Source organism: Pseudomyrmex gracilis, unplaced genomic scaffold (genome assembly GCF_002006095.1).
Source record: "Pseudomyrmex gracilis isolate BER0280 unplaced genomic scaffold, ASM200609v1 scaffold_18, whole genome shotgun sequence".
In the NCBI taxonomy this organism is placed as follows: Eukaryota; Metazoa; Arthropoda; class Insecta; order Hymenoptera; family Formicidae; genus Pseudomyrmex; species Pseudomyrmex gracilis.
In genome coordinates, this window is record NW_018020602.1 from 172,320 (window position 1) to 195,855 (window position 23,536).

The window sequence follows — 23,536 nt, forward strand, 5'->3', positions numbered from 1 at the left end:
TTTTTTTTTTTTTTTTTTTTCATCAACAGTTAAATCACGCAACTGCGTGTGAGTGAACAAACGCGTTAACTTTTTACGGGGTACTGGTGATTAATTGCACCAGTGCTGCACGAAGGATCAAATGTCGTAATTTAATCAATTCGTCAGGGATCACAATTAGTTTTTTTAAATTGCTTCTCTTGTGTTTTTTTTTTCGTTTGTTACATTATTGTTTATTTAACTTCAGATCAGACTCAACAGCAGTTTTTTGCATCGGCTCTTGACAATTTTCTTTTTGTGGCATTTCTTTTATCATCAATAATAATAAATAATCAAATAAATATTATTAACCATAAACATTACGTTTATTGTTGATAAAAAATTTACTTCTCTAACGTGTTAAAATTTTGAATGTCGCATTGCAGCAAAAAACACACCAATGTATATCGCGACGTAGTTTTAACGTTCAAATTGTCCAAACTGTCGTTAACTCGTTAAACAAACAAAAAAGAAATCGGTCCGTCTGCAAAATTTCCATTTTTTTCAAAAGCTAGAATTGATTGTCGCTGCCAAATTATTGACATTTTGCATCCGCGTTCCTAAAAATACGCGTTGCGCGGCAGATCGGGGTGTCTCCGCGTTCTCTCTCTCTCTCTCTCTCTCGTCAACTATTATTACCCGGTTACCGAGGAACAAACCGCTCCGCGCGCACGGAAAACGAGCGCGTTTGCGGTCGTCCACCGCGCGGCGCCACGTTACCGATTCATCGGCGCGGGGCGTCGCGACGACAACGACGAGAATAGAGAGACCGAAGACACATCGGGCGCCGATCCAGAGAGCACTGACCCAGTATGCTCAACTGTCGCTCGGTTTTGCGGACAACGGCGATAACGACGACGACGACGACGATTCTCCGTGCCGCCCCCCTCCGACCGTCTTTCTCCTCCTTCTCCTTCTCTTGCGCATCGTCGCCGCTTTGAGAGCGCAGGACTGCCGTCGACAATTCTACGTCGCGTGGACCACGTGTCGTTTCTGGTAGAACCACGTGTCCGCGATCCGCGTGTGTGCAGGAGGGGACTCGCGTGATCGCAATATCGACGCGGAAAGAAATTTCGCTCGACTTTTCTCGCGTTTGCTTGTCGTCGTGTCTTTTCGATTGCAATTTCGTTTGTCACGTCTCGGTCGATACACGTGTGATTTTTTTTTTGTTTTTGTTTTTGTATCTCGACGGAGAGAGAATTGTGCGCAGCATTTAGGTATAACGGAGGTCACACTGGTAGATTTATTCAAAACGCGCTTTTGGTTTCGGCGATACTTTCATTACGGAGGCTCGTAAATTTGATTTGCGACCGCGGGGGGGTTTCTTATATACGCGCGCGATGGATGACGAAGAGATTCCTGCCGCGCTCACGTAATTCACCCGAAATAAACATCGTCAATAAACATTTTATTTCCTACCGCGTAAATGGTTTGGTTTATTCGCGAGCGAGGTTTCGGCGGGTCGTGTCGCGATCAAAGGCGGCTGCGTGTTTATACGCAGAAAACTCAAAGGATGTTGCTTCTCAACTCCGACGAGTTTTCCGTCGATTCTTTCTTTTTCGTCGTCGGAAAAATTCCGAAACGACGACGCTCAGTTCCAATTCGAAAGAATTCGTTTCGAAATCTCAGTTTCGCGGAGAACTCTGTTTTATGATTTCGCAAAAGTTTGTTATTATTAAAAGTAACGTCGTTGCTTTTTCCGGGGGCGGGGGGGAGGAAGGAAGGAGGATGGGGGAGCCCGCGCTTCCGCATACGCGCGAGTTTCTCCCCGTGACTCCCCGGAGAATTGTCGTTTATTTTTTCAGCCGGCCGCGGAAATTTATGTCCCGCCGCGCCGCGCTTTATCTCCGCTACCAGAAATTTTCGAGATATCTCTGAAGGAGACTCCGGAGTGGTTCCGCGATGAAAGAAGCGGCAGATGGAGAATTTTTTCTTTTGACATCTTATTGCGCGATTTTTTTTAAATGTTGCTAAGAGTGAGAGAGAGAGATAGAGATAGAGAGAGAAAGAGATTTGTTGAGCCGCGGAACGAGGTCACGCGAGAATCTTGGCATCGTTAAAGCACGGAGATCCCCTCCCTCTCCGAATTATTCTCGATTCCTTTTTCAAATGCTAGACTTTGGACGCTCGAAATATCAACCGAGTGCTCGAAACGCTATAAATAAATAGCGAGCGCGCGCGCGCGTTGTACACACACGGCCGGTTTGGCGAATGCAATTAAATTTTCGTGCGCGCGCGAGAGAAACGTGTGTAAGCCACGGGTGTGTAATAATACTGACGATTTTTCTTTCTTCTTATTTTTCAGGTGAATACGAGAAATGAGTGGGCGTCGTTGTGTGAACAATTCCATCTACCCGGCGGTTGCATCAACAGCGGGGTCGGTCTCAAGCAAATTTATCTCCGGTAAGTTCCTCACACTTCTCCCGAGATAATTGATACTTGATAATTGTTTTCCGATAAAGAACTATTGGAGCTATTTTGCGGGGGTGTGTAACTCTGAAACTTGCGAGTTTTTTTTTTCAAACTTTTATATTCAATGTAGAATTTTTACATGATTTTTTCTTCCCTCGAACTCCCATCAGTCCCACGATGAGATCTCCGTCTCGGGCTGTGTCGAAGCACCGTCAGGAAGAAATCCACCGAAACTCGACGCACCTCGCTTCGGCTTACCGATCACCGACGCATTCACCCCCTCCTGTTAAATCGGTCGGAGGAAGCGACGGGCTTCGAGCTCGGGCTTCGGGGGACCCGGCGGACTTCTCGCCGCGTCGAGCTCGAGCGTCGCGCGGTCGCGCTTGCTACAATGTTCCATTGCGTCTGGCAGTCCGCGAGCGTCTGCAAGAGGCAGGGAGCAGCAACGTTTTGCCGCACGGCCAACACCGCGTATCGGCATTGGTCCCTACGCCCCACCACCATTTTCCGTATCGCGTACTACGTACGTTCCGTTCATTCATGCCCCCGGCCTCGGCGCCACGACGAGAGCCACCACGTGGTTCCTGAGTCTCGCTTTCCTCTCCCTGCCTCCCTCCCTTCTTCTATCTCTCTCTCTCTCTCTCTCTCTCTCTCTCTCTCTCGCTCTCGTTCTCTTTCTCTTTCCCTCGCCGGAGCGCGAGCCCTGCAATCTTGTTAGCGCGCGTGGCTGCCAGGCGCGCGCGTGGACATGCCACCGGGTTTCTGGCTGCCGGCGCCGGCTGTCATACTAATTTTTCTCGCCCGAATTCGCGGCGTAAGCGGGACTCGAGAACTCTCTCGTAATCCCCCTCCTCCCCCCCCCGAGTTCTTCTCATCCGAGGGTTCGAGGATTTCTTCTCATGAGCGCGTGATCGTCTTCTCGTTTGGTTTTTCAACCGAGGAGGATAGGTGTTCTCTCGATGTGTTATATCGATCATTTGTTGCTGCGACATCACGGACCGACGGGAGGACGAAGAGCTGAGAATAACTTTCGCAGCTTCGCGCAATCGATCGAGGTCGCATCTTGCTCTGAATTTGAATGTCAACAAAGATGCGCGAGGATGTTTCGTCGCATATCAACATATCTGATGTATTTCATCAGGAAGTTGTCCTTCAGGCAGTTGTGTTCTTCTAGACTGGTTTTTGACGTAACGAAGTAACGCGTTCGGACAAGAGAGTCACCAGGCAACTTCTATGTGCGCAAGGGATAAATCTCGTCGCCCAACCGTTGAACGGTCGCGTCACCCTTTCGAGACGCTTTCATTCACGCCACGTGGTACTCTCCGCACTAGCAGTCGATAGAAAGCCCGTGGCATACACGCGCCTGCCGCTGCAGTAGCAGTCGGAGTAGTGTTCAGCAGTCCGCACCCGCCAACGGCCAATCAGGCTCTGGCTGCTTGCTCTCCACACCGCCTGCACCTTCCGCACTGTACGTTGGTTGCATGAATGGATCCTCCACATCTACCCCCACCATCTTCTTTCGTCCACCCACGACGTGATGTCCTCTCTCTCTCTCTCTCTCTCTCTTTCTCTCGTCGTTTCATGACTGTTCCCTACCTTCTCTCTCTTTCTCTCTTTTTCTCACTTCATTTCTCTCTCACACACTCACCCCGTTCGTGTGAACTTCGTGCGACGTTCGTCGCACCTTCGACTGGTCTCGCCCCCTTGAGAGAGAGAGAGAGAGAGAGAGGGTTCACAGCAGCTTCTTTCATGAGCCGCACGTGAGTCGCGCGGCGTTTCTTTGAGCGGAACCGCTACCACGAGCCACGTGGTGACATCCACGCGCTTCGAATCAACCGGTTCCTCCAGAAACCGATCCCGTGCGCGATAAACCTCGCAACTGGGCGGCCGCGATTGGCGGAACCGATCGCGGTTGATGCGATCTTCCGACCCTTAAACGTTATTCCGTTCCGTTGCATCACGATTCGCGCGCGATGTGATTGAATTTTCTCAAGTTGTTCGGGAACAGATAGCGCGATCGCTAAGCATCTTTGTTTTTCTTAATAGGAGCACCTTCGAGAAGTGGACGCGCAAAGTTGAAGTTTCTTTGAAACTTTGGATTTGCGAGGAAGAGAGAAAATTTTAATATATGCAGCACTTGTTATTTAATGTGGAGAGAAAATATGATAAAAGTTTTCGTATAATTGCCCCTCACACGCTAAGATTCTCTTGAAGCTTTACTTCACGTAATTCTCTCGCGAGTCATTAATATGCGACGTGACCTCGTCAGGGTGAGATTTTAATTTGTTTTTATTAAAACAAAATTAAGTATATAAAACAATTTTACAGATTTGGTTTTACAGATTTTTGTATAAATCGTTCGTGACTGACGTAATGTTGGATTTGCGTTTCAGGTATCTGGACAGGTACGAAAAGGTTCACTTCCTAGGCGAGGACGGTCAACAGGCCGACGACGATGACGAGGACTCCAGACACAGAAAGTGGTCGGCCAGAGCGCTGCATTCGGTTCCTCTTACCTATAACCATTCTCAGCACAACATTGCAGGTGAGAGTCAATTTGAAGACAATATTTTACGTTTATATATATATAAAAAAAAAAAAATTTTGCGAAATATTGTTGCAGTTGTACTTTCTCTGAACGAAAAAAGAGATCAAAGATCGCTCTGAAATTCTTTCCAGTTTGTTTCTTTCGTAATGCACGTAACGCATCTGCTTGTTTCGGACAAAATGCGCACTCGTATGCGAATTCGACGAGTGCGTTCGCGGCGCGCCCGATGAACCGCGTTTTTTTGCCAATTTTATATACAGCGCGCGGCGTATGTGCGTTTCGATACATTTCGCATGCACGTACACGCACGGTCGAGCGACTTTCAAATGCGTTTTCCACCGCCCCCATTGTTCCTCCTCCTTGTCGCTCTGTGTTGTATCGCGCGCGCACACACACACACACACACGCACACGGGCGGTGTTCTCTCTCTTTCTCTCTCCCATCTGCCTTTTTCTCTATTTGTACGTGCGAGTCACGGTTCAATAATTCGCAACGTTAGCAATTTCCGCCTGTCAGAATTTTTCGCTCGCGCGTTGTCCCCGGCAACACCGCGTAAAAATATCGGTGCGGTTCGATCCCACCGCCCGCGGTGTCATCACCTGGCCCCAAACCCGCCCAGGGTTTTTTTTGCCTTCTCGGGAAGGGTTTTATTCGTCATCGCGCGGGAGACGTCTGAATCAAAATCTTCGCACCGTGCGAATTCGTTACGCGTAACAAATCGCGGAGCCGAGTGACACGATAAAACGAAATTGGAAAAGTACTATATATCGTTACGCGGTATTCCTAGTTTCGTACAACAGTCACTTATTTACAAATAAATAAATAAATATCCGAGAGGAAGTAATATTTTATGATATTAATATATTTTTGCCGACTAGGATATATTTCTGCTAAGGAAACGCCGAACTTTTAAAATAGGCTACTTCGACGTGAGTGATCCCTGTGATGTGAAAATGCGTTGAGCGCTCTCTCGCTCGCTCGCTCCGTCTTTGCGGGAGAGATGTATAAACGTACATACGCGCGATACACACGTATGTATCGCGCCGTGGCCAAGGCAGCAACGGGTTATTGACGTGCTGCCGCTCGGAGAGCAGCTAGCGGTGGCGGGCTATCGAGCCGGAGAGGGATATAGAGAGATAGATAGCGAAGCGGAGCGCGCGAGTACGTGCGAGAGTCGCGACGGTGGCCTGGCTGGGAGCCGCGAGTGCATTCAGCGTGCACGAGTGGCGCGCGGGAGAGGAGGGCGACGTGGGAGGGGTCGCGAGCGTGTGCAAGATAATTTAATGGGCAATAATCATGACACACTTATGTACAGGGTGTCCCGAATACATGTCGGGTATATCTTTACCGGTTGGATTTTGAATCGCGTTTTTTTTATCACCCCTTTGCGGCGATGTTGACGGTTGAAATGCATATATCGCATGGTGAAATTATATGAAAATTATATGTGAGATATGTATGAAATTTAATATAAAATAACAAAATAAATGAGTATATTAACAGAGTATTTAATATTGTATCGTGCATTTTTGTGCGAAATTAGAATTTAAAAAAATTCTAACAAGATAAAGTTTTTTTATTTTATTATCTTTATTTTTTTATTATTCGAAATTGTGCAAGCGTGTAAAATATAATCTCGTGCGTGTGCGAGATTATAAAAGTTTATCTTTTCGAATAAAGACAAACTCTTTTCGACTGCGAATCAATCAGTCGAGTTACGTTGGTGTCAAGAACACACATCCGGCCTTCCCGGGACATCCTGTATACAACAACGAATACCGGGAGCATAGCGCATATACATACCGCCGGTACGTCCGCCCGTCGACTGGCGGAACGCGCGCGGGTCTATACTCGGCGCACATGCGCACGCCGCATGCGGCAAGCCTCGGTTTTACGAGCGGATTGCCCGCACAGAAGCTCTGGGGGTAACCGGATGACGACGGGTCGCGTGGGAGGTAAGGGAGGGGAAGACGACGTGCGAGCGCGCAGCGCCCAGGGTGCCGAAGCCCGTCTGTGCCGTAGGAGGGGACGCGAAAATGACGCTTGCCGATATCTACGTGTACGTAACGATTGTTAATTTGCTTTGCCGGGGGTCTTAGCCGCGCGCGCGACCTCGGACTCTCGTGGAGCGCAGCTCCCGCGCAAGCCGCGAGCGAGGGCAACCCCCTCCGTCTCTCCCCGTTCTCATCGATGCTCACCCGGAACCGGGTCAGTGAAGGCGCCCTGGCGGAAAGTTCTCTCTCTCTCTTTCTCTCTATCTCTCTTTTCCTCTTGTCTCATTCCGATTCATCCCTCTCTGCGCATTTGACGCCGAGAGGCGCCTAATCATTCGCTCCTCGCCGGGTGAGCTTCACGCGCGTCTCACAATTCCCTCCGACCGGACGTTACTAAAATTGACATTCTCTCGCGTCCTCGGAAATAAAAAAGACCCGACTGGTTTGTTGTCAACGTGAAAAAAAAAAAAAAAAATCTTTTCCTGCAACGCACGATTTTGTTCGTGAGATGCACGGTCGAGAGATCGCGTCGCAATCTCGATTGAGAGACACTGACATAACGGATTCAGATCAGACCTCGATCGATGTTAGTCACCATCACGATGAAACAACCGATGCTCGCGCTTCGTGACAATCTTTTTCTGAATCAGCAGTTCGAAGTACATATTATATTCCCTCGCGTTTTCAATTATTCATTTTCTCGTCAAGGTGGGAGGAGTGCGCGGTCGTGCATTATCAATCGTTTCTTCGCGAACGGAAATTGTTTGGGCGGAAAATTTTCTCCAAAAAAAAAAAAAACCCACCCACGCGCGAGTTAACTCTCCGGTCACAGGTAACCGGACAAAGAAATTTGTGTGTGTGCACATAAAATCTTGATCTCTCATCCGCCCGCGTTGATTGATGCACACACGCGATCGCTAACTGCGAATCAGCGATCGCGTGTGTGACAGCGAGCGCCGAAACCGAGCGTTTCTCTACGCGCGAACTCGTCCGAATTCGCATCGCAACGCGCGTACGTACGAAAAATTGCAAAATGTTGCGCAAATCATGATTTTGTTGAAGAGACTCTCGCAATCGAGAAGATCGCGAGCGTTGAATTCAGATCGAGATTTTAATTGAGATGAGAAAATGAACACTCTCGTCACGTGCGTGTCACCACCTCGAGCGGGAGAGAAACCCGTTAACGGGTGAGGAAGAGAGAGAGGGAGAGGGAGAGAAACGAGCAAGAGCGAGACAACGACGGGGCGCGCGTCACAATCAATAAGCGTTTGCGGGGATAAGTGTTCCGTCGGTTCTTGATCGTCCCGGTATAATGCCGCGCTTGCGTGATGTTCGCTGCGATTCCAGCGAGAGAGAGAGAGAAAACTCTCTCACAATCCGTGATTTCTCCCGTTTCGCTCGAATTCAAAGATGGTTCGGAGGAGAAGAAGAAGCGACTTGTCAACGCTTTTGAAAATCAAGCTCTCCCACGAAGATGCGATTAAAATATTTTTATTCCACAAAAATTTCGAACAACGAAAATTCGCAAAATACACACGAGTGTAACAATACTATGTATCAGTGCGCGCGAAGAAACGTGAGAACGTATTAAATTCGCGCGCAGCGTAACAACGACGATAATTGCGAACTCTTGTGAAAATATAAAAAATTAATTACATTGACGTTGATATTTTTTTTTACACACGAATGAATAAATAATTCAAGACGCGACGAGAGTCAACTTGTTTTCGAAAGTCAATCCCGCGTTGCGATTACTCGACGAGAATCGCGCGGCATTGCGCGAAAATGATTTTCCGCTGTATTTCAAGTCCGATTATTTTGGTACGGACGCCAGAGAGAGATTCCTGATCTCGGATCGTATCCACCTGTGGGGTGGTCGCGACGATTGACACGACGACGTCTGGGGCTACCGCGTGCCACCCGCGTCCAATCGACGCGTTCCGCCGCACTGCGCGCGCTCGTCTCGTTACGGAGGCGTTTGTCAGCGGACTGCAATGCCAATTAACGCGCGGAGACCCGCGCGTATATGCGCAATGTTCTCTCTCTCTCTCTCTCTCTCTCATTCACTCACTCACTCACTCACTCACTCATACACTCACTCACTCACTCACTCATATCTCGTTCCGTGAATATTCCTCTTCCGGTGAAAAACGATCTCTCCTCTGCAGCAGTCGAGAAAACGACGGTCATTTGCAGAGGGAAAACGTTATACTCCGTATCTCAGAACAAAATTTGTTTCAAACAGGGGTGGATTTCGCTAGGAGGGAAAGATTCATTCTCGCGTTTATAAGATGTCGTATCGTCTTGCTCGACATTTACCGCATAATTTTGTTTATTAATTGATGATAAAGAAACGCTCGCGCGCGGTGAACGCGTACTCGCGCGGGTTAAACGCCCGCTCTCGGTGGTGTGGTTACAAGTGAGTGAGGAGAATCGATTGGGGACTTCTGCGCGCGCGTTTGTGTGTCGCGCTTATTTATCGGTACTTAATCGGTAATGCCGTTTGATACTGACGCCGGGCGGAGTTGGATTGATTGAACGCGCACGAGCAAGCGAGCGAGCGAGCGAGCGTGCGTGCGGAGGGAGGAAACACGATGTCATGCGATGACAGTGCGCCAGCCGCGTGCCGCTTTTATCGCCTCCGCCGACGACGACGACGACGACGGCCGCGGGTCGTAAATAACCGCGTTAACATTCGCCAGCGCGCGGATTAATTGCATCTCGCTGTGCTAATTACGGAGAGAGAATTAACGGTCACGTGAATTCCGGATTTGGCGCGTCGTCTCCTTCTCTTTCGTTTTCAAGATAAATCCGGAAAATGTGTTCGAAGGGAGGAGAGCCGTAATTTTTATCACACGAGGAAAAATCCATCACCTCCTCCTCGGAAGGAATAGCAGCGTTGTTTTTGTTGGAAAAATGTTGAAGTCAGATGCGGAGGGTACAGTTTTTGGAAGCCGACGATTATACGAGGACGAGATGTTTATTGAAGATATTACAGAGATGTAAAAAAATGAATGTACTTTTTTTTTTATGCAACGTAGANTTTTTTTTTTTTTTTTTTTTTTTTTTTTTTTTTTTTTTTTTTTTTTTTTTTTTTTTTCCACGTCACGTTAAGGCACACACTCCCCCTTTATTTACGTCGTGGAAACAAGGTGTTCAACTTGAAATCGATACTCGCCACTTCGCAGCGTCGTTGGACGAGTCGTGATTTTATTAACGAGGAGGCCCCCGGCTTCTTCGGATCCCGTTCCTCCTTCCTCTATTTTTCTACCCTTCCTCCCCGTTTCGTCTTCGTCTCGCGCTCTTTCTTCTACTACTTCTTCTTCTTCTTCCCGCCGTTATACCGGTCGCCGGTTTGTGTGTGTCCCCCCGTGTTTTCCGGCGAAACTCGACACTTCTCCTGGGACGCGATATTGATCGCGGTTTTGCGGCTGAAAAGATTACCGCGATCCGCGATAACGTTGCGCCCGTCGTTGTACGTACTCTACGTGCACACAGCCCCGGTTTATTCAATGCTCTTGTGTTTCGAGCTCTCAATACGATTCTCTCTGTCTGTCTATCTATCTCTCTCTCTCTCTGTCTCTCTTTGTCTCTCTTTCTCTCTCTCTCTCTGTCTCTCTCTCTCTTTCTGCTCAAGCCTGAACGAAGGAAACTAATTCGCTCCGGAGGCATTAACGCGAGCGAGCGAGCGAACGAGCGTGCGGAGCGCGTAATTACCCATCCCGACGAATCGATCATCGTCCGCGATTGTGCAAACTGTGCCGCCGTCATCATCCTCCGAGAGAAGGGTGGAGGAAGATAAGAATATATTACCGCTCGTAAATATTTGCCCGTGACCATATTTCCTCGTATATTTATTAAAAGGCGCCCATATAAGCTTTCCGCGGGGACTTTTTTTTTTTTTTTATTATCTTAAGACCGTGACGTTATCTCCCGGATCTTTATTTCGAGCAGTAAGGGCACCGACAGTGATAAAATCGCGAACATATACTTCGCGATATTCCGCGCGTCGTCAGAAGTTGTGCAGAGGAAAATGGTAAGTCGGTTTTTATTTTTATTTTTTATTTTTTTTCCCATCGACGTAATTCGCGAGATGCGTATTATTTTTGCTCGCGGACACGTGGAAGGAAGTCGCCAATATGTAGATACGAGATTTTGTTAAGAGAGAGAGAGAGAGAGAGAGAGAGATAGGAGACATTCTATTTACATTTGACATTTGTCGTAAACAAGTTCAAATAATGCGTAGAAAGCGAGGCTGTTTTTTTTTTTTTTTTTTTTTTTAGACTTCGAGATATTGCGACGTCAGCAGCGATATTTGACGACGAAAACAGACGTTTCTATTCCGTGTATTTTATTATAGCGCGAGATGCAACGCGTCGATCGGTCGCTCATAGAAAGTCAACCTTGACCGCGAGAGCACAACCTACTTCGCGGCGCGTTAAGAACGAGTCGATCACCTCCTCGTGGCGGTGGGAATTGTCTTTAGCGCTGCGCGTTGGCGGTAATAATCGTTATCGCGCTCGATATAGAACGGTGCGAAAAAAAAAAAAATGATCTGTGTCTTATTTTCGTTGAAACAAAACCGTGCAACGTTCGCATCTATAAGAAAAAAAAACATTAAAAAAAGACAAACGAGATCGAGCGGAACGAACGCACCGTTCGCGCGGAAATCAAACTGTGCGGTGTGTGTGGATTAAGTTCGGCTCTACTGGTCGAGATAAGCGCGCCCAGTTTTTCCCTGATAAGTCGTGTATTCCGCACATCCCGCCGATGACCGATAACCGGCTTCTATATCCGACTTCGGTATTTATTGTTCTTGTGTGTGTGTGTGTTTTTTTTTTTTTCCCCCGAGCGATTCTTGTTCATTCTCCGCGCGTTTATCCGAGATCGATTACTTCTCGATTTCGCATCGATTCGTTGTCTCTCGACTGGATGTCGCATCTTATCTGCGCGCGTCTTGAAATCTCTCCGAACGATTTGTCTCCCCGAGATCTCGAGCTCTTATCGCGTCTAATCACCAGCTCAGATAATTATTTAAAAAATTACTTGTGAGTTATAAAAACTCAGAAATTAAAAACATATTCAAAAATTCTGTGTATGTAAAACTATTTTAACGTACTTTTTTCGTGTTTCTTTGTAAATAAAATGCGCGATGGGGGAATCGCTCCTGACGGTTTATTGGACCGGTAGGTAATTTTACTTTTTGGCACCGTCGCTTGACGCCCGTCGCCTCACACGATAAAACGACGACGAGAACGAGTGGGAAGGCTACTTGTCGTCGTCGTCGTCGTCGTCGTCAACGTTTCGAAACGCTGTCCGGTGCATTATCGCCGCGCTAGCTCCGCTTTCTTGTTGCATCAATCAGTCATGACCTGCCTCAATGAGTCCGTCGGGCGCGCGCGGCGGATTGGCGGCGTGACAATTCAAACAACGACAAGTCGACGGCAAGTTTATTCCCGCGACGCTGCCGCCTTCACTGTGCAGCGAGAGAAAACCGCTACGCGCTTCTCTCACGCGTGGACGAATATTTTATTTGCTCGTGTGAACAGAAACGACGAGGAGACAAACGAAAGAAACGACGTCGCGCGCGATACACGTGATACACGTCATTAACTGGTTATGTCGGCTTCGATATTTATCGAAGAGAATTGATTAGAATGCTAAGTTCGCGCGTTTGAACATCACGAGGATCTGTTTTCTCCCACCGTGTTTCCGTCAACGACAAACATCTTCATCGACGTTGAAACATCATTTGCAATGCTAACCGCCGACGCGGCGGCGTGTAGCGTAATAAGCTACATTTTATGTTAAATTATGCAGATGTATTACAAATGCTGGATTTTTTTTTTTTTTGTTTCGTATCAAATGTTGAAAAAGTTTGCTCGCTGTGAGTATCTTTCGATATCGACCGGTTGAATTCGAGTACAACGCGCGCGCGCGCGCATAATTTTATCTTATTAATATGTGTTTGTTAAAACATTTCTCTCCCCGAATTTGCAAAGCGCTCATCTCTCTCTCTCTCTATCTATCTCTCTCTCTCTCTCTCTCTCTCTCTCTCTCTCTCTCTCTCTCTCTCTCTCTCTCTCTCTCGTCGGAAAATGGATGCGGCGCATTTTTTAATTATTTTAATTAGCCGCCGCGCGATAATAGCGGGCGTATTTTAATTATTTTAATTGAGCGGTCGCGGCGAATTTATTTTTGCGCGTTGTGTAAAAAAAACTGTTTTATTATTGCCGTGTTGGTGTGCGTGTAAATGTTAGCACGACCTTCGCGCATCTCCTCCGTTCGCGATCCGAGAAGAGGTGGCGAGAGGAGGCACTTGCCTGTTAATATATGAACGAGCCGGTAACGAGGATAGACAAATACGCGTGTAGCGACGAATATTATTACGATGTCTCAATCTCTTCGCGGCTGTCGAGATCGTTATCGACGTTTGATTGTCACCGTGGTGTTCACAGACGGCGAGATTTTCGGATCAAAATAAATTTTCCGGTTGGTCGTCACGCGATTTTCCGAGACACGCGAGAGAACAACTTGAATTTGTAAAAAAAAAAAAAAAAAAAAAACAAAGTTACGTCCGAACTTCAAGAATGTAATACAGTAGTTTGTGACCTTTGAGATAACTCACTTAATTGACACTAATTGATGTAATTGCGGAAATGTTGCGTACGACTTCCCGGCATTGCTCTTCAAGGTCATTTTAAATTCAATTTATTTATGTGTGAACCGAATTAAAGATTTTTTTTTTTGTGTGGAATTGCGTTACATTTTGCAGCAACATGAGGTTTTTTTTTTTTTCAAGAAAACATCGATTTCAAATGCGAAATGTGTTTCCCGAGAGAAGAAACACGCTCACTTCTCCGCTCGGTTTCTTTGCTTTCAGAGTCACTGCGCGATTACAACGGACTCTCGTCGAACCTCTACAAGCCCTCGAACTACGACAAGCTCGCGCTGTCGCTCCTATCGCCGCTGCCGAACGAGCAGGACTTCGCCATCAACGTCTGCACCCTCCTGTCGAACGAAGGCAAACACACCCTGCGACTGGACAAGTATCCCCGGCTGGTGAACATCCTGCTGGCGCACGCCGGTGTCTTCGATTCGCCCGGCACGCGGCATCTATTCATCGAGGTTTACTCGCGCGTACGCAACTACTCGATCAATTCCTTCTGGTCGGACGTGCTCGACTCGCAGGACGTGATAGACCTCACGAACGAGAGGACTTTTATGAAGAAACCGCCATCGAGTCTGTCGACGTTCTCCAGGCGGAAGACTCTGGAGAAGGAGAAGCAGAACAAGCTGGACGGTGTCTCGTCGACGGAGAGCGACGAACTCACGGCGCCGATTGACGTTGAAGTGGTGCGATGATAGATTTGGTTTTTTTCTCCTACCACTAGTTTCGCAACTCTCGTCAGAATCTCTTAAGTTACCTCGTTGCGCGCGCGTCTTATGTTTTAAATACAACATAAGTCAGTAATAAATTCTTTAAGTTCGTTAATTTTACCGAGGAAATGTTTGTTTGGTTTTTTTCTTTTTCGATGAGTCCAAATGTCGTTCATGTGATTGCAGGCGCTTCCGGATTGTTCGCGATTGGATCACCTATCGTCGCATTCGGACGAGAGCTTGAGAGATCAAAATCAGAACTCGATCAAGTTCGAGGACGAGGACAAGGATCTGTTTTGCGTCGGGCGAACGTTGGGCACGCAGGATCCTTACGGACAGCGCGTGTTGCAAATCGCGTCGATCCTGCGAAATCTGAGCTTCACCCCGGAAAACGCGACGGTGCTAGGCAGGAATCGTTGCTTCCTGCGATTCGTGTTGCTGTGTGTGAGAGCGAGGTGGAGCAATTTGCATCAACTCGGTTTCGACATACTGGGAAACATAGCGAGCGAAATCGTGTTGAAAGAGGCCGGCGAGAGGATAACGGACGTCGTGCTGTCGTGCGTGGCCAGAGGTATCGAGTCCCAGGACAGGTTTATTGTCATATCCTGTCTGGAGGTGCTCAACAAGATCAGTCAGCAGGACAGCAACGAGGAGATTATCACGTTCGGTCTGGCGGACGATGTGTACGAACTTATATGCAGGTGAGTGCGCGTTTTTTGTGTGATATTTCTCTTCAGCTTCGCGTCAACAACAAACGCTGTCTGCGTTGTACGAATTTTGTCTGATAAAAGTTTTTGATTTCTTTTCTCGTTGCGCCACTAACTACTCTTGAACGCATTAGCAACGTACGTATTTTTAACACGAGATGTTCTTCCCTTTTGTTTGATCCTAGATTTTTGGCCCTGAGTGACATAGCTTTGCTGGTGTACACTCTGGAATGTTTGTATGCGTTAACGTCACTTGGCGAGAGACCGTGCACGAGCGTCGCGCGAGTACGCGGTGCCATTGACACGCTGGTCGCCCTCGTCACTGTGGAAGCGCAAAGTTACGGTCCCAAGGCCTGCATTCTCATGCGCGTTGTCGAAACGGTATCGACGGTAGCGGCGCAGCAAAACACCGCGGGCCAGAGCACCGCTCCCGCAACACCCGCAACGCCGACCGCTACTACTACCACAACGGCCACGTCCGTGTCCACTCCGTCTACTCCGGCAACAATCACCGCGACACCGGCACCCGCCAGTCCAGCATCTTCCCGACCCACAACTCCAGCCGCGACCTCGACCAAATCGGCATCGCACAGTACGTGAATCGTAAATTTTCTTTTGTGTTCTCAGCTTTCGAATGTCTTGTTTTTTTTCTATCAATATTTTTCCGCTAACGTTTACAGAAGCAGTGGACACGACCAACACACAGCACACGCATCAGCAAATTATTCAAGAAAACGAACAGTTCGCTCTTGGCTGGGTGAAAGCGACTTTCGAGCTGGCACCCGGAACGCGCATTGAACAAGAAGAATTGTACAAAAAGTATCTTGGCTGTTGCACAAAGATCGGCAGACGAGGTGTCATTGCGCCACTACATTTTCCGAGATGCGTCAGGTTAGGATTCGTCCCACGAGATTACGAACTGTCGTTTTCGTATTATCGTGCGTTAACACGTTCCTTAAAACAATATCTGTTGCGTTGTCTGTGTAGATCCGTATTCGGCAGTATCGTGGGTCCGAATCCGTTGAAGGGTGACAATAGCGGTACCCAGTATTATGAAGGCATTCGAGTACGGGCTACCCCTGCGCCGATCACTTATCCGAGCCAAACCACCACAGCGGTCGGCACCAATACACCACCGATCCCGGCAATCAACACCACGCCAGCTAAGGTGCTGCTTCCCGTTCAACAGCGTACAATCAAGAATTTAAGTCCCGCACCCGATAGCACGGCCGTCTCCCAGGTTGATAGTCCCGCCGCGTCGTCCGGGACGCAAACGACTCCCACCGCTCCCGCGTCCCCCATCCTAAAGGCCCAGTTGTCCGCTCCACCGAAACCCTCGTCTAGCAACACCTCAAGCCAGTCCCAAACTCTAGTGACCAAGGTTGATTCTAAGAGTCAGGTGGGTCCAAGTCCTAGTCTCATCACTCTGCCTCTTTCTCTTTACTACCGTTCTTTGCCGAGATCTCATTTTGTGACCTTGGTTCTCACATCTTTGGTTTGTCGTAGCTTCCTAATGCTATTCTCAATGTTGGTTTTTTCCCTTCTTAATGCGAGCTAATCTTTTATCTTCTTGTAACCCAGAGGTGAGAGGGAGTTGCGTTTGCATGCCTTGTGAAAATTTATTTAGCTTTGTAAATTGTCGAGAGAGTATTTTTTTGTTTTTTTTTTTTAGATAGTAGAAAAAAGACAAGTATATACTGTATCTGATTTAGTTTTGTGAGATTTTAGATATTATTTTTGCCTATATATATCTACAATGCTAAAAGTATAAAAAAATTCGAAACTCTACGTAGGATGTGTACGCTTTCTGTTCGCAATCATTGCTGCGGTCTTGCGGAAAATTTATCGATCGGAATTAGAATTCCGAAGAATGCGTGTGTCATTTGTGATTTACCGCTTGCCAAACAGCTTTCCTCCGACTGCGCAAACAATAGTAACGCTATATATATAACGTACGAGATACATAATCGCAGCATGCGTTCACGTAAAAAAAAATAAAAAAAAAAAACACGCTGAAGTTTTTATACTTTCCGAAAGTCTCCCGAGGTCCTCTTGTGGTGGTTGAAAATTTGTATGTTGCCTCCTTGTGTCGATTAGGTATCAGTATCGCATCCGCACCTGAGCCAAGCGTTGCTGGCGAGCGGCTCGCAAATGCCGCAACCCCAGCAACCGCAGCTACAGCCGCAGCAACAGTCGCAAAGCGTCCAGGTAGTCGCTAAGGAAGACAGTCGAAGCGGCACTACGTCGAGTTCCATAATAAAAAGCCTATTGGCTACTAAGGTAACAGTCAGCAGCGACTGCATGCCCAGTGCTGCTGCGACTTGTGTGTCTACCCCTACTGCCTGCGTAACAAACACTACTGCTAGCATCGCATCCAGCATCAGTGCCAACCAGCTAATAACCAGCAACCAGGTATCATTGTTGTACATTAACAAATATAAGTAGTGTCTTTTTTTTGAGGGACGTTTTTTCTTTTTTTTATTTTGTGTCCACAGAAAATATCAGACGGAAATTTTGGTCATTGTTTTCCCCTGATATTTTTTCATTTGACATTTGAGCGTCGTCGAGTTGAAAATATTCGACAAAATATAGGATATCCATAGAAATTTTTTTTGTTTTGTTTATTTTTAATAATACCGTTCCGACAAAAAGATTAGTACTTGTACAAATTTTGGTATGTGCATTTATGTTCCGTTCTTTCTTTTTTAGTATTATTTGTCGAAATGTATGTGCTTATGATGTAGTGTTGATTGATGTATTCAGATTTTTGTTATGTACACTCTCTTCTCCTCGTTTCTTTCGGGAATATAAAACCACCAAGACCAGAACACATCCTTTTCCTCTCCAACTTTGACAAAAAAAAAAAAAAAAGAAAGAAAATACGAAATAAGAAATTCTTTTTATCAGCAACGTTTTAACAGTGTTGTTCAGAAGTTTCAATGAAAATTCTCAAATAATATCTAGTACTAACACACGATAGCATGGTGTTTTCGATGATGATTCAATTGGTTTTGTTTACATCTCACTTGCAATCGACAAGTTTCTTCTCAAAAAGTGATGCAAGTTTTACGGTTTGATAAAACGCGCGATAATGTAAAAAGCTTTACGAGCTTGTCGCTTAATTTTACTACGGAAATCTTCTCAGGTTGCCCAACGGCAACAGCAACAGAGGTTACTGCAGCAGCAGATGACGAGTATAGCGCAGCCTGCCGCACCCGCGGCCACTCCAGCCACTTTAATCCCGAAAACACCCGTCAACGCCAAGCAGAAACCAGCGATCACTCCCATTCCTGCCAAAAAGATACAGAGGCTCAACGGAGCCAAGTTTCTTATGACTAATAACTGTGAGAAGGTGCGTATCGGCTGTTACGTGCTCGCGGTTTGACGAGATTTCGCAACAGCGTATCTACTGTTATCGTGTGTCTTCGCATGTTTCAGACTGAAGTAAACGATAACGACAACGCAAACCAAATTGTCACGTCCACTACTACCGTGATGATGAACTCGACTGAAAATCACATATCCTCCTCACCGGCGAAGATCTGTCGTCCGCCATTAACGACGATGGTTACAGTCGCCACCGCAACACCGAACAAAATGAATCAACGCACCACGTGCACTTCCATCGCCGAGGACTCCGATTCCACCAATAATTCTCTGGCGTCGAGCAGCGGTATCGGTGGCAGCAGGGATTGCTCCGGAGCCGGCGTCGAGGAGGAAAACATGCTAACGAGTTTCGAGGGCATTTTACTCAACGGAGCGAGCTGCACGCCGGCGGACAACAACATGGACATGGACGCGCAGGACGACGGTTCGTCCAAGGACTCGTCGAGCGTGAGCTCGAAAGAGAAGTCGCTGCAGAGCATGATGCTGGTGGATCTGCTTGAGAGGAAGGTCGACAAGGAACCGATTCTGAACGGCGTGCTCGGCAAGAACTCGATCAACGAGAAGGAAATGGACCTTGTGGAAAATCACATTAAGAAAGTGCTGAAAGATTCACCGAGCGACCTGAAGATAAAACCTGAGATAGATAGCGGTAATGTGATACAAAATGAGGGTAACAACGTTATACAGAACGAGGACACTCTGATCGAAGCGCCGAGAGGAATCAAAAGATCAGCTAGCGAATCGGACGAGCTTGAGATCAAAAAACCGAAGTATTCGAATGGCACGATATCGCCGGATCCGGCGGTAGACTCGACAACAGCCGAATCTACAGTATCGAGTATAAAGTCTGAGGAACAAGACGACGACAAGGATAGCGAGAAAGCGACTGTTTCCTCCAGTGCGGCGAATCTTTATGCCGCCTTAGCCGCAGATTGCATAGAGGATGAAACGGATCTGGAGGAGCCAGTGTCCGTCAACAAGGACATGATAAAGGAAGAACCGGCTCCGGTGATAGCACCGCAAGTGGTAACGACGCCGACGGTACCAGCACCGGCGGTAGCGGCAACGACAGTGGCGGCGGCACCTCTTCCTCCTCCCCTTCATGTGAAAACGTCGGACGGAACGTCAGTTCTCGTAAAAGACGATCCGCCGGCTCTGCACATTAAGGAAGAACCACACATATTCATCAATCAGATCACCCAGATGTCCCAACAGGCGCAGCCGCATCAGCAACAGCAACAACAGCTCATAGTGGCTGCACCCAGGCAGATAGTGGTGCAGCAGGCGATCCCCTCGAATAATCAAATGGTTATTCCCACCACCGCGGTGAAAGGCAGACCGCCTCCGCCACAGCCGCAGGTGTTGCTACAACAGAGCCCAAGTGGACAGTTGCAGTACGTGGTGTCGGGAGGTGTGCCCGGTCAAAATTACGTTCTGGCGCAACCGCAGACCGCTCTGGTACAAGGTCAGGCGCAGACTGTTCTCGTGGCGCAGACGACGCAGCAACAAGGAACCGGCACCAAGACGATCATCATATTACAGCCGCAAGCTGCCGCGCAGGCTGCTCCGCAGAAGATGGTGGCGATGACGCCGCAGGGACAGCAAGTGGTCGTGACTCAGGTACCGCGTCCGATTCTGCAAAGCCCGGCGCTGGGCAATATACCGCCACCCCTCGTTCCTACGTCCGCGACCATGTCGCAAACTTCCATCATAGTCAACAGTTCGGTAACGCAAACCAACCCGAACACTGTGACTGTTACGATCCCGGCGATAGCCCAGCAGACTCCGGTGTCCACCAGCGTGCCGTCCAGGGTAGTGACACCCACTCCGGCATCCACACCGCCACCCACGAGGCCGACGACACCTCATCAGGCAGCGGCTACCCATGGCGTGACCGTGGTCAAGCCGCCGCCCGTTACGAAGATCGTGAAGACGGTAAGCTCGTCGACGTCCACCGAACCGGAGTCAAAACCTTCCACTAGCCAACAACTGCAGCAGTCGTCGCAGTCGTTGCAAGAAAACAAAACTATCACGATCAAAATCGACCCCAACGCTTATCTGTGCGAGTGGCGGGGCTGTCTCAGGTAAGTTCGCTTTTGCGGAATTAATTTGTCTTTTATATTGAGCGATTTATTATTTGGCATCGTGAACTGACTAAATACTGTATGACTTCAGACAATTTAAAACACCGCACGAGGTCTATCTACATGTCTGTGAGGCCCATTGTCCGACCGGTGGTGAGGAGATACTGTGTCTATGGGGAAGTTGTGACGCGCTCAAGAGACGCAGGTTTTCGTTAATGACCCATCTATACGATAGACACTGTAACGCGGATGTAAGCAAATCTTGATTCAATTTTTTTTTTTTCATATTTAGAGAAATTATTAAGGATTACATCAGCGTGATCGATGACGAGTGTTATATGCGCGGTTTGTTTTGTTTTCTCTTTTTAATCAGACTATGACAATGCGGAGGAAACAGTTGACAGTGACGGGGAAAACCGAGGTGGCCACGTCTACACCTCCGACTCCACATCATCCTGGATACGCACCCAACGCCGCACTCCACGCGATCAAACGACACGCTCTGGAGTTTGTTAATCCTAAAGAGCTAATGGTAAGTTTGACATTACGTCTTTTTAAAACAATTCCAAAATTTGTGTTAAAGAATATATAAAATTTAATTCCGTTTCTATTTCTCGCACATGTAATTTTTATCGCGCAAGCGCATTAACACGTCGTAAAAATAAATAAATAAAAACTAGAAACCCAAACAGAAACAGGATTAAGCTATAAGTTTATTCTATGACACATCCGTTGTAGGTTCAATTCGAGATAAACTTCCTCACTGCGATAGAGTAAATCGATGTATACAAAACTACACTTGTAAACTATATAATTTTTCCCCATCACGTCTCGAATATTCCGTGTTAATGTCAAGTCCATTCGAACCTCCCGACAGTTCTCGATCCTGCGAATCTTTGAATGGCTAATTTAACGAAAATTTCTTGTTCTCTCCTGGCGAAGCAGCAAAGGCCGACCAAGCCCGCTGCAGCCACCTCAAGCTCTTCTTCCCCAAGACCTGGGCAAAATTCTCCACCGGAACAGGTAAAAACAAATGTGTTCAGAAAGAAAAAGCATGACACAGCTCACAGCTCTTGTGCGCTGCTGCTGCTGCTGCTGCTGCTATTGCTGTTGTTGTTGTTGTTGTTGTTGTTGCCCTTTACCGTGGCGTTTTTTTGTGCATTTCTGTTTTTTATGTTCTCGCACACCACATGTTCATCGTCCAGAAATCTCCTCCATTTGTTTTATCCCTTCAGTTTTGTCATTCAGCATGGTTTATTTCATTTTTATTTTCGTCATGTTATGGTAGTTTTTTTCATTATTTTCTATTATTCTCATTGTTTTTTACATCTCGTAACTGGCATTTGTTTGTAACGATCATTGGAACTTACAAGATTCACGCTAGAGAAAGGTGTTGGCGCAGTGTTGTTGTCGTTTCGACAGAACGGCAGTTCAAAACGTCAAGACCTCGTGTACTTTACACACCCCGCGAGAGTAGATGCGCTAGACGTAGACTCGAACCATGTTTTCAAGTCATTCCCTGTTTTTTTTTTTTTTTTTTTTTTTTTTTTTGTGAAAGTTGAGATATGTGTGCTCTTTTGCTGTTGTTGTCGCAATGTGGCTTAACGTGCAAGAATTTAACTGCCCCTCCTCCCACACATCACACTTGTTACATGAAATTCATGCGCAACTGTGTTCAAGACGAACGTAACTTCGTCGTGCACAATTTGCAGCATTTCTCACACATTAATACGACTTCATAGTGCGTTCGCAAGAACAATTTATTATGCGGAATCATAATCATGCATTTTTCGCGCAAACTGTTTTTTTTTTGTTTTAGCAATTATTGGCAGATTAATAAATGATTGCATCTTTGTGTCTCAATGTTTGTGTGCGAGAGCGAGAGAAAGAAAAAAAGCGCGGGATATTGATTGACTGTCAATCGTGTCTCTTTGTTTTTGCAGGATGACAACGAAGGTCCAGTGACCAAAAGTATTCGCCTAACGGCAGCTCTCATTCTCAGAAACCTAGTCATATACTCAACGCACGGTAGACGGTACGTTTGCATCATTTTAATTTTTTTTTTTTTTCTCGTTTTAATCTCGATTGCTACGTGACTTTCATGTGAATTGTTTTTGCAGGCACCTTAGGGCGTACGAGCCCCACTTGGCAGGCGTGGCGTTAAGCAACGTCGAATCATCAAGAACGATCGCACAAGTCCTGTACGATATGAACGACCAGAGTAGCAATAGCCATCATAGGTGACCTCTTGAAACAGGCCTCTAAAACGCTCTTTTAACCTTGTGAGCAGCGATCAATTTACATCCATCTCGAGCTACTTGTATTACGATGCGAGGAGGGAACACACCGTGTTTTACGTGAATTATAATAACGAAGTCCGTTATTTACTCGCTGTGCTGCTGGTGCGTGTGCATGAGTTGTGCGCGCATACGCGCGTTAGTGTACGTGTCCATACGATTTGAGAAAGATATTAACGACGGTATCGGAGATAAATGTTCCATATATAGAAAAAAAAAAAAGAGGCCTATAAACTTACTAGGCAAATCACTTTGCCAATTTAGATTATAACATAAACTGTAATTATAGTGAAAACACGAGACAAAGACAGTAGTTGAAATGATAAACGGAATGGTGATTACAAGAGAGAAAGAGAAAAAAATAGAGAAAGAAGCGCGTGTATATGTAAATGAAAATGATGAAAATATGTGTGTGTGTGTGTGTGTGTGTGTGTGTGTGTACGCGTATGTATGTGTGTAAGAGAGAAAGAAAGAGATATGATATTTCAGATTTAATATTAATATTTATTTTCTCAACAAGAAATGTGGAAAGAAAAAAGTGTTTTTAGTAAACGTGTACAAAAAAAAACGACGCAGATAATACTTTATGGACGTTATAGTTAATTATATAATCACTATATTATTAATATTACATATATATATATATATATATATATATATTATTCTATATTATTATTGTATGTTTTTTTGTAAGGAAAATTACCAAGGT

General features: G+C 46.6%; 1 protein-coding gene across 8 annotated transcripts in view; it reads left to right on the plus strand.

Moving 5' to 3' along the window:
* LOC109864260 (AT-rich interactive domain-containing protein 2) overlaps nucleotides 1-23,237 on the plus strand; it is a 44,186-nt gene extending 20,949 nt beyond the window's left edge. For 2 of the 8 annotated variants that reach the window (XM_020445302.1, XM_020445306.1), the window contains 15 exons: nucleotides 2,324-2,421; nucleotides 4,824-4,975; nucleotides 13,856-14,328; nucleotides 14,539-15,053; nucleotides 15,245-15,651; nucleotides 15,740-15,950; nucleotides 16,047-16,458; nucleotides 17,157-17,471; nucleotides 18,205-18,411; nucleotides 18,498-20,530; nucleotides 20,622-20,781; nucleotides 20,904-21,062; nucleotides 21,473-21,553; nucleotides 22,474-22,565; nucleotides 22,651-23,237. In XM_020445302.1, the coding sequence (XP_020300891.1) occupies nucleotides 2,324-2,421; nucleotides 4,824-4,975; nucleotides 13,856-14,328; nucleotides 14,539-15,053; nucleotides 15,245-15,651; nucleotides 15,740-15,950; nucleotides 16,047-16,458; nucleotides 17,157-17,471; nucleotides 18,205-18,411; nucleotides 18,498-20,530; nucleotides 20,622-20,781; nucleotides 20,904-21,062; nucleotides 21,473-21,553; nucleotides 22,474-22,565; nucleotides 22,651-22,774 (5,439 nt within the window). In that variant the 3' untranslated portion in view covers nucleotides 22,775-23,237. The remainder of the gene's footprint in view (nucleotides 1-2,323; nucleotides 2,422-4,823; nucleotides 4,976-13,855; nucleotides 14,329-14,538; nucleotides 15,054-15,244; nucleotides 15,652-15,739; nucleotides 15,951-16,046; nucleotides 16,459-17,156; nucleotides 17,472-18,204; nucleotides 18,412-18,497; nucleotides 20,531-20,621; nucleotides 20,782-20,903; nucleotides 21,063-21,472; nucleotides 21,554-22,473; nucleotides 22,566-22,650) is intronic. The other 6 variants (XM_020445303.1, XM_020445305.1, XM_020445307.1 and 3 more) reach the window with 6 other exon arrangements.
* The last annotated feature ends 299 nt before the right edge of the window (nucleotides 23,238-23,536 follow it).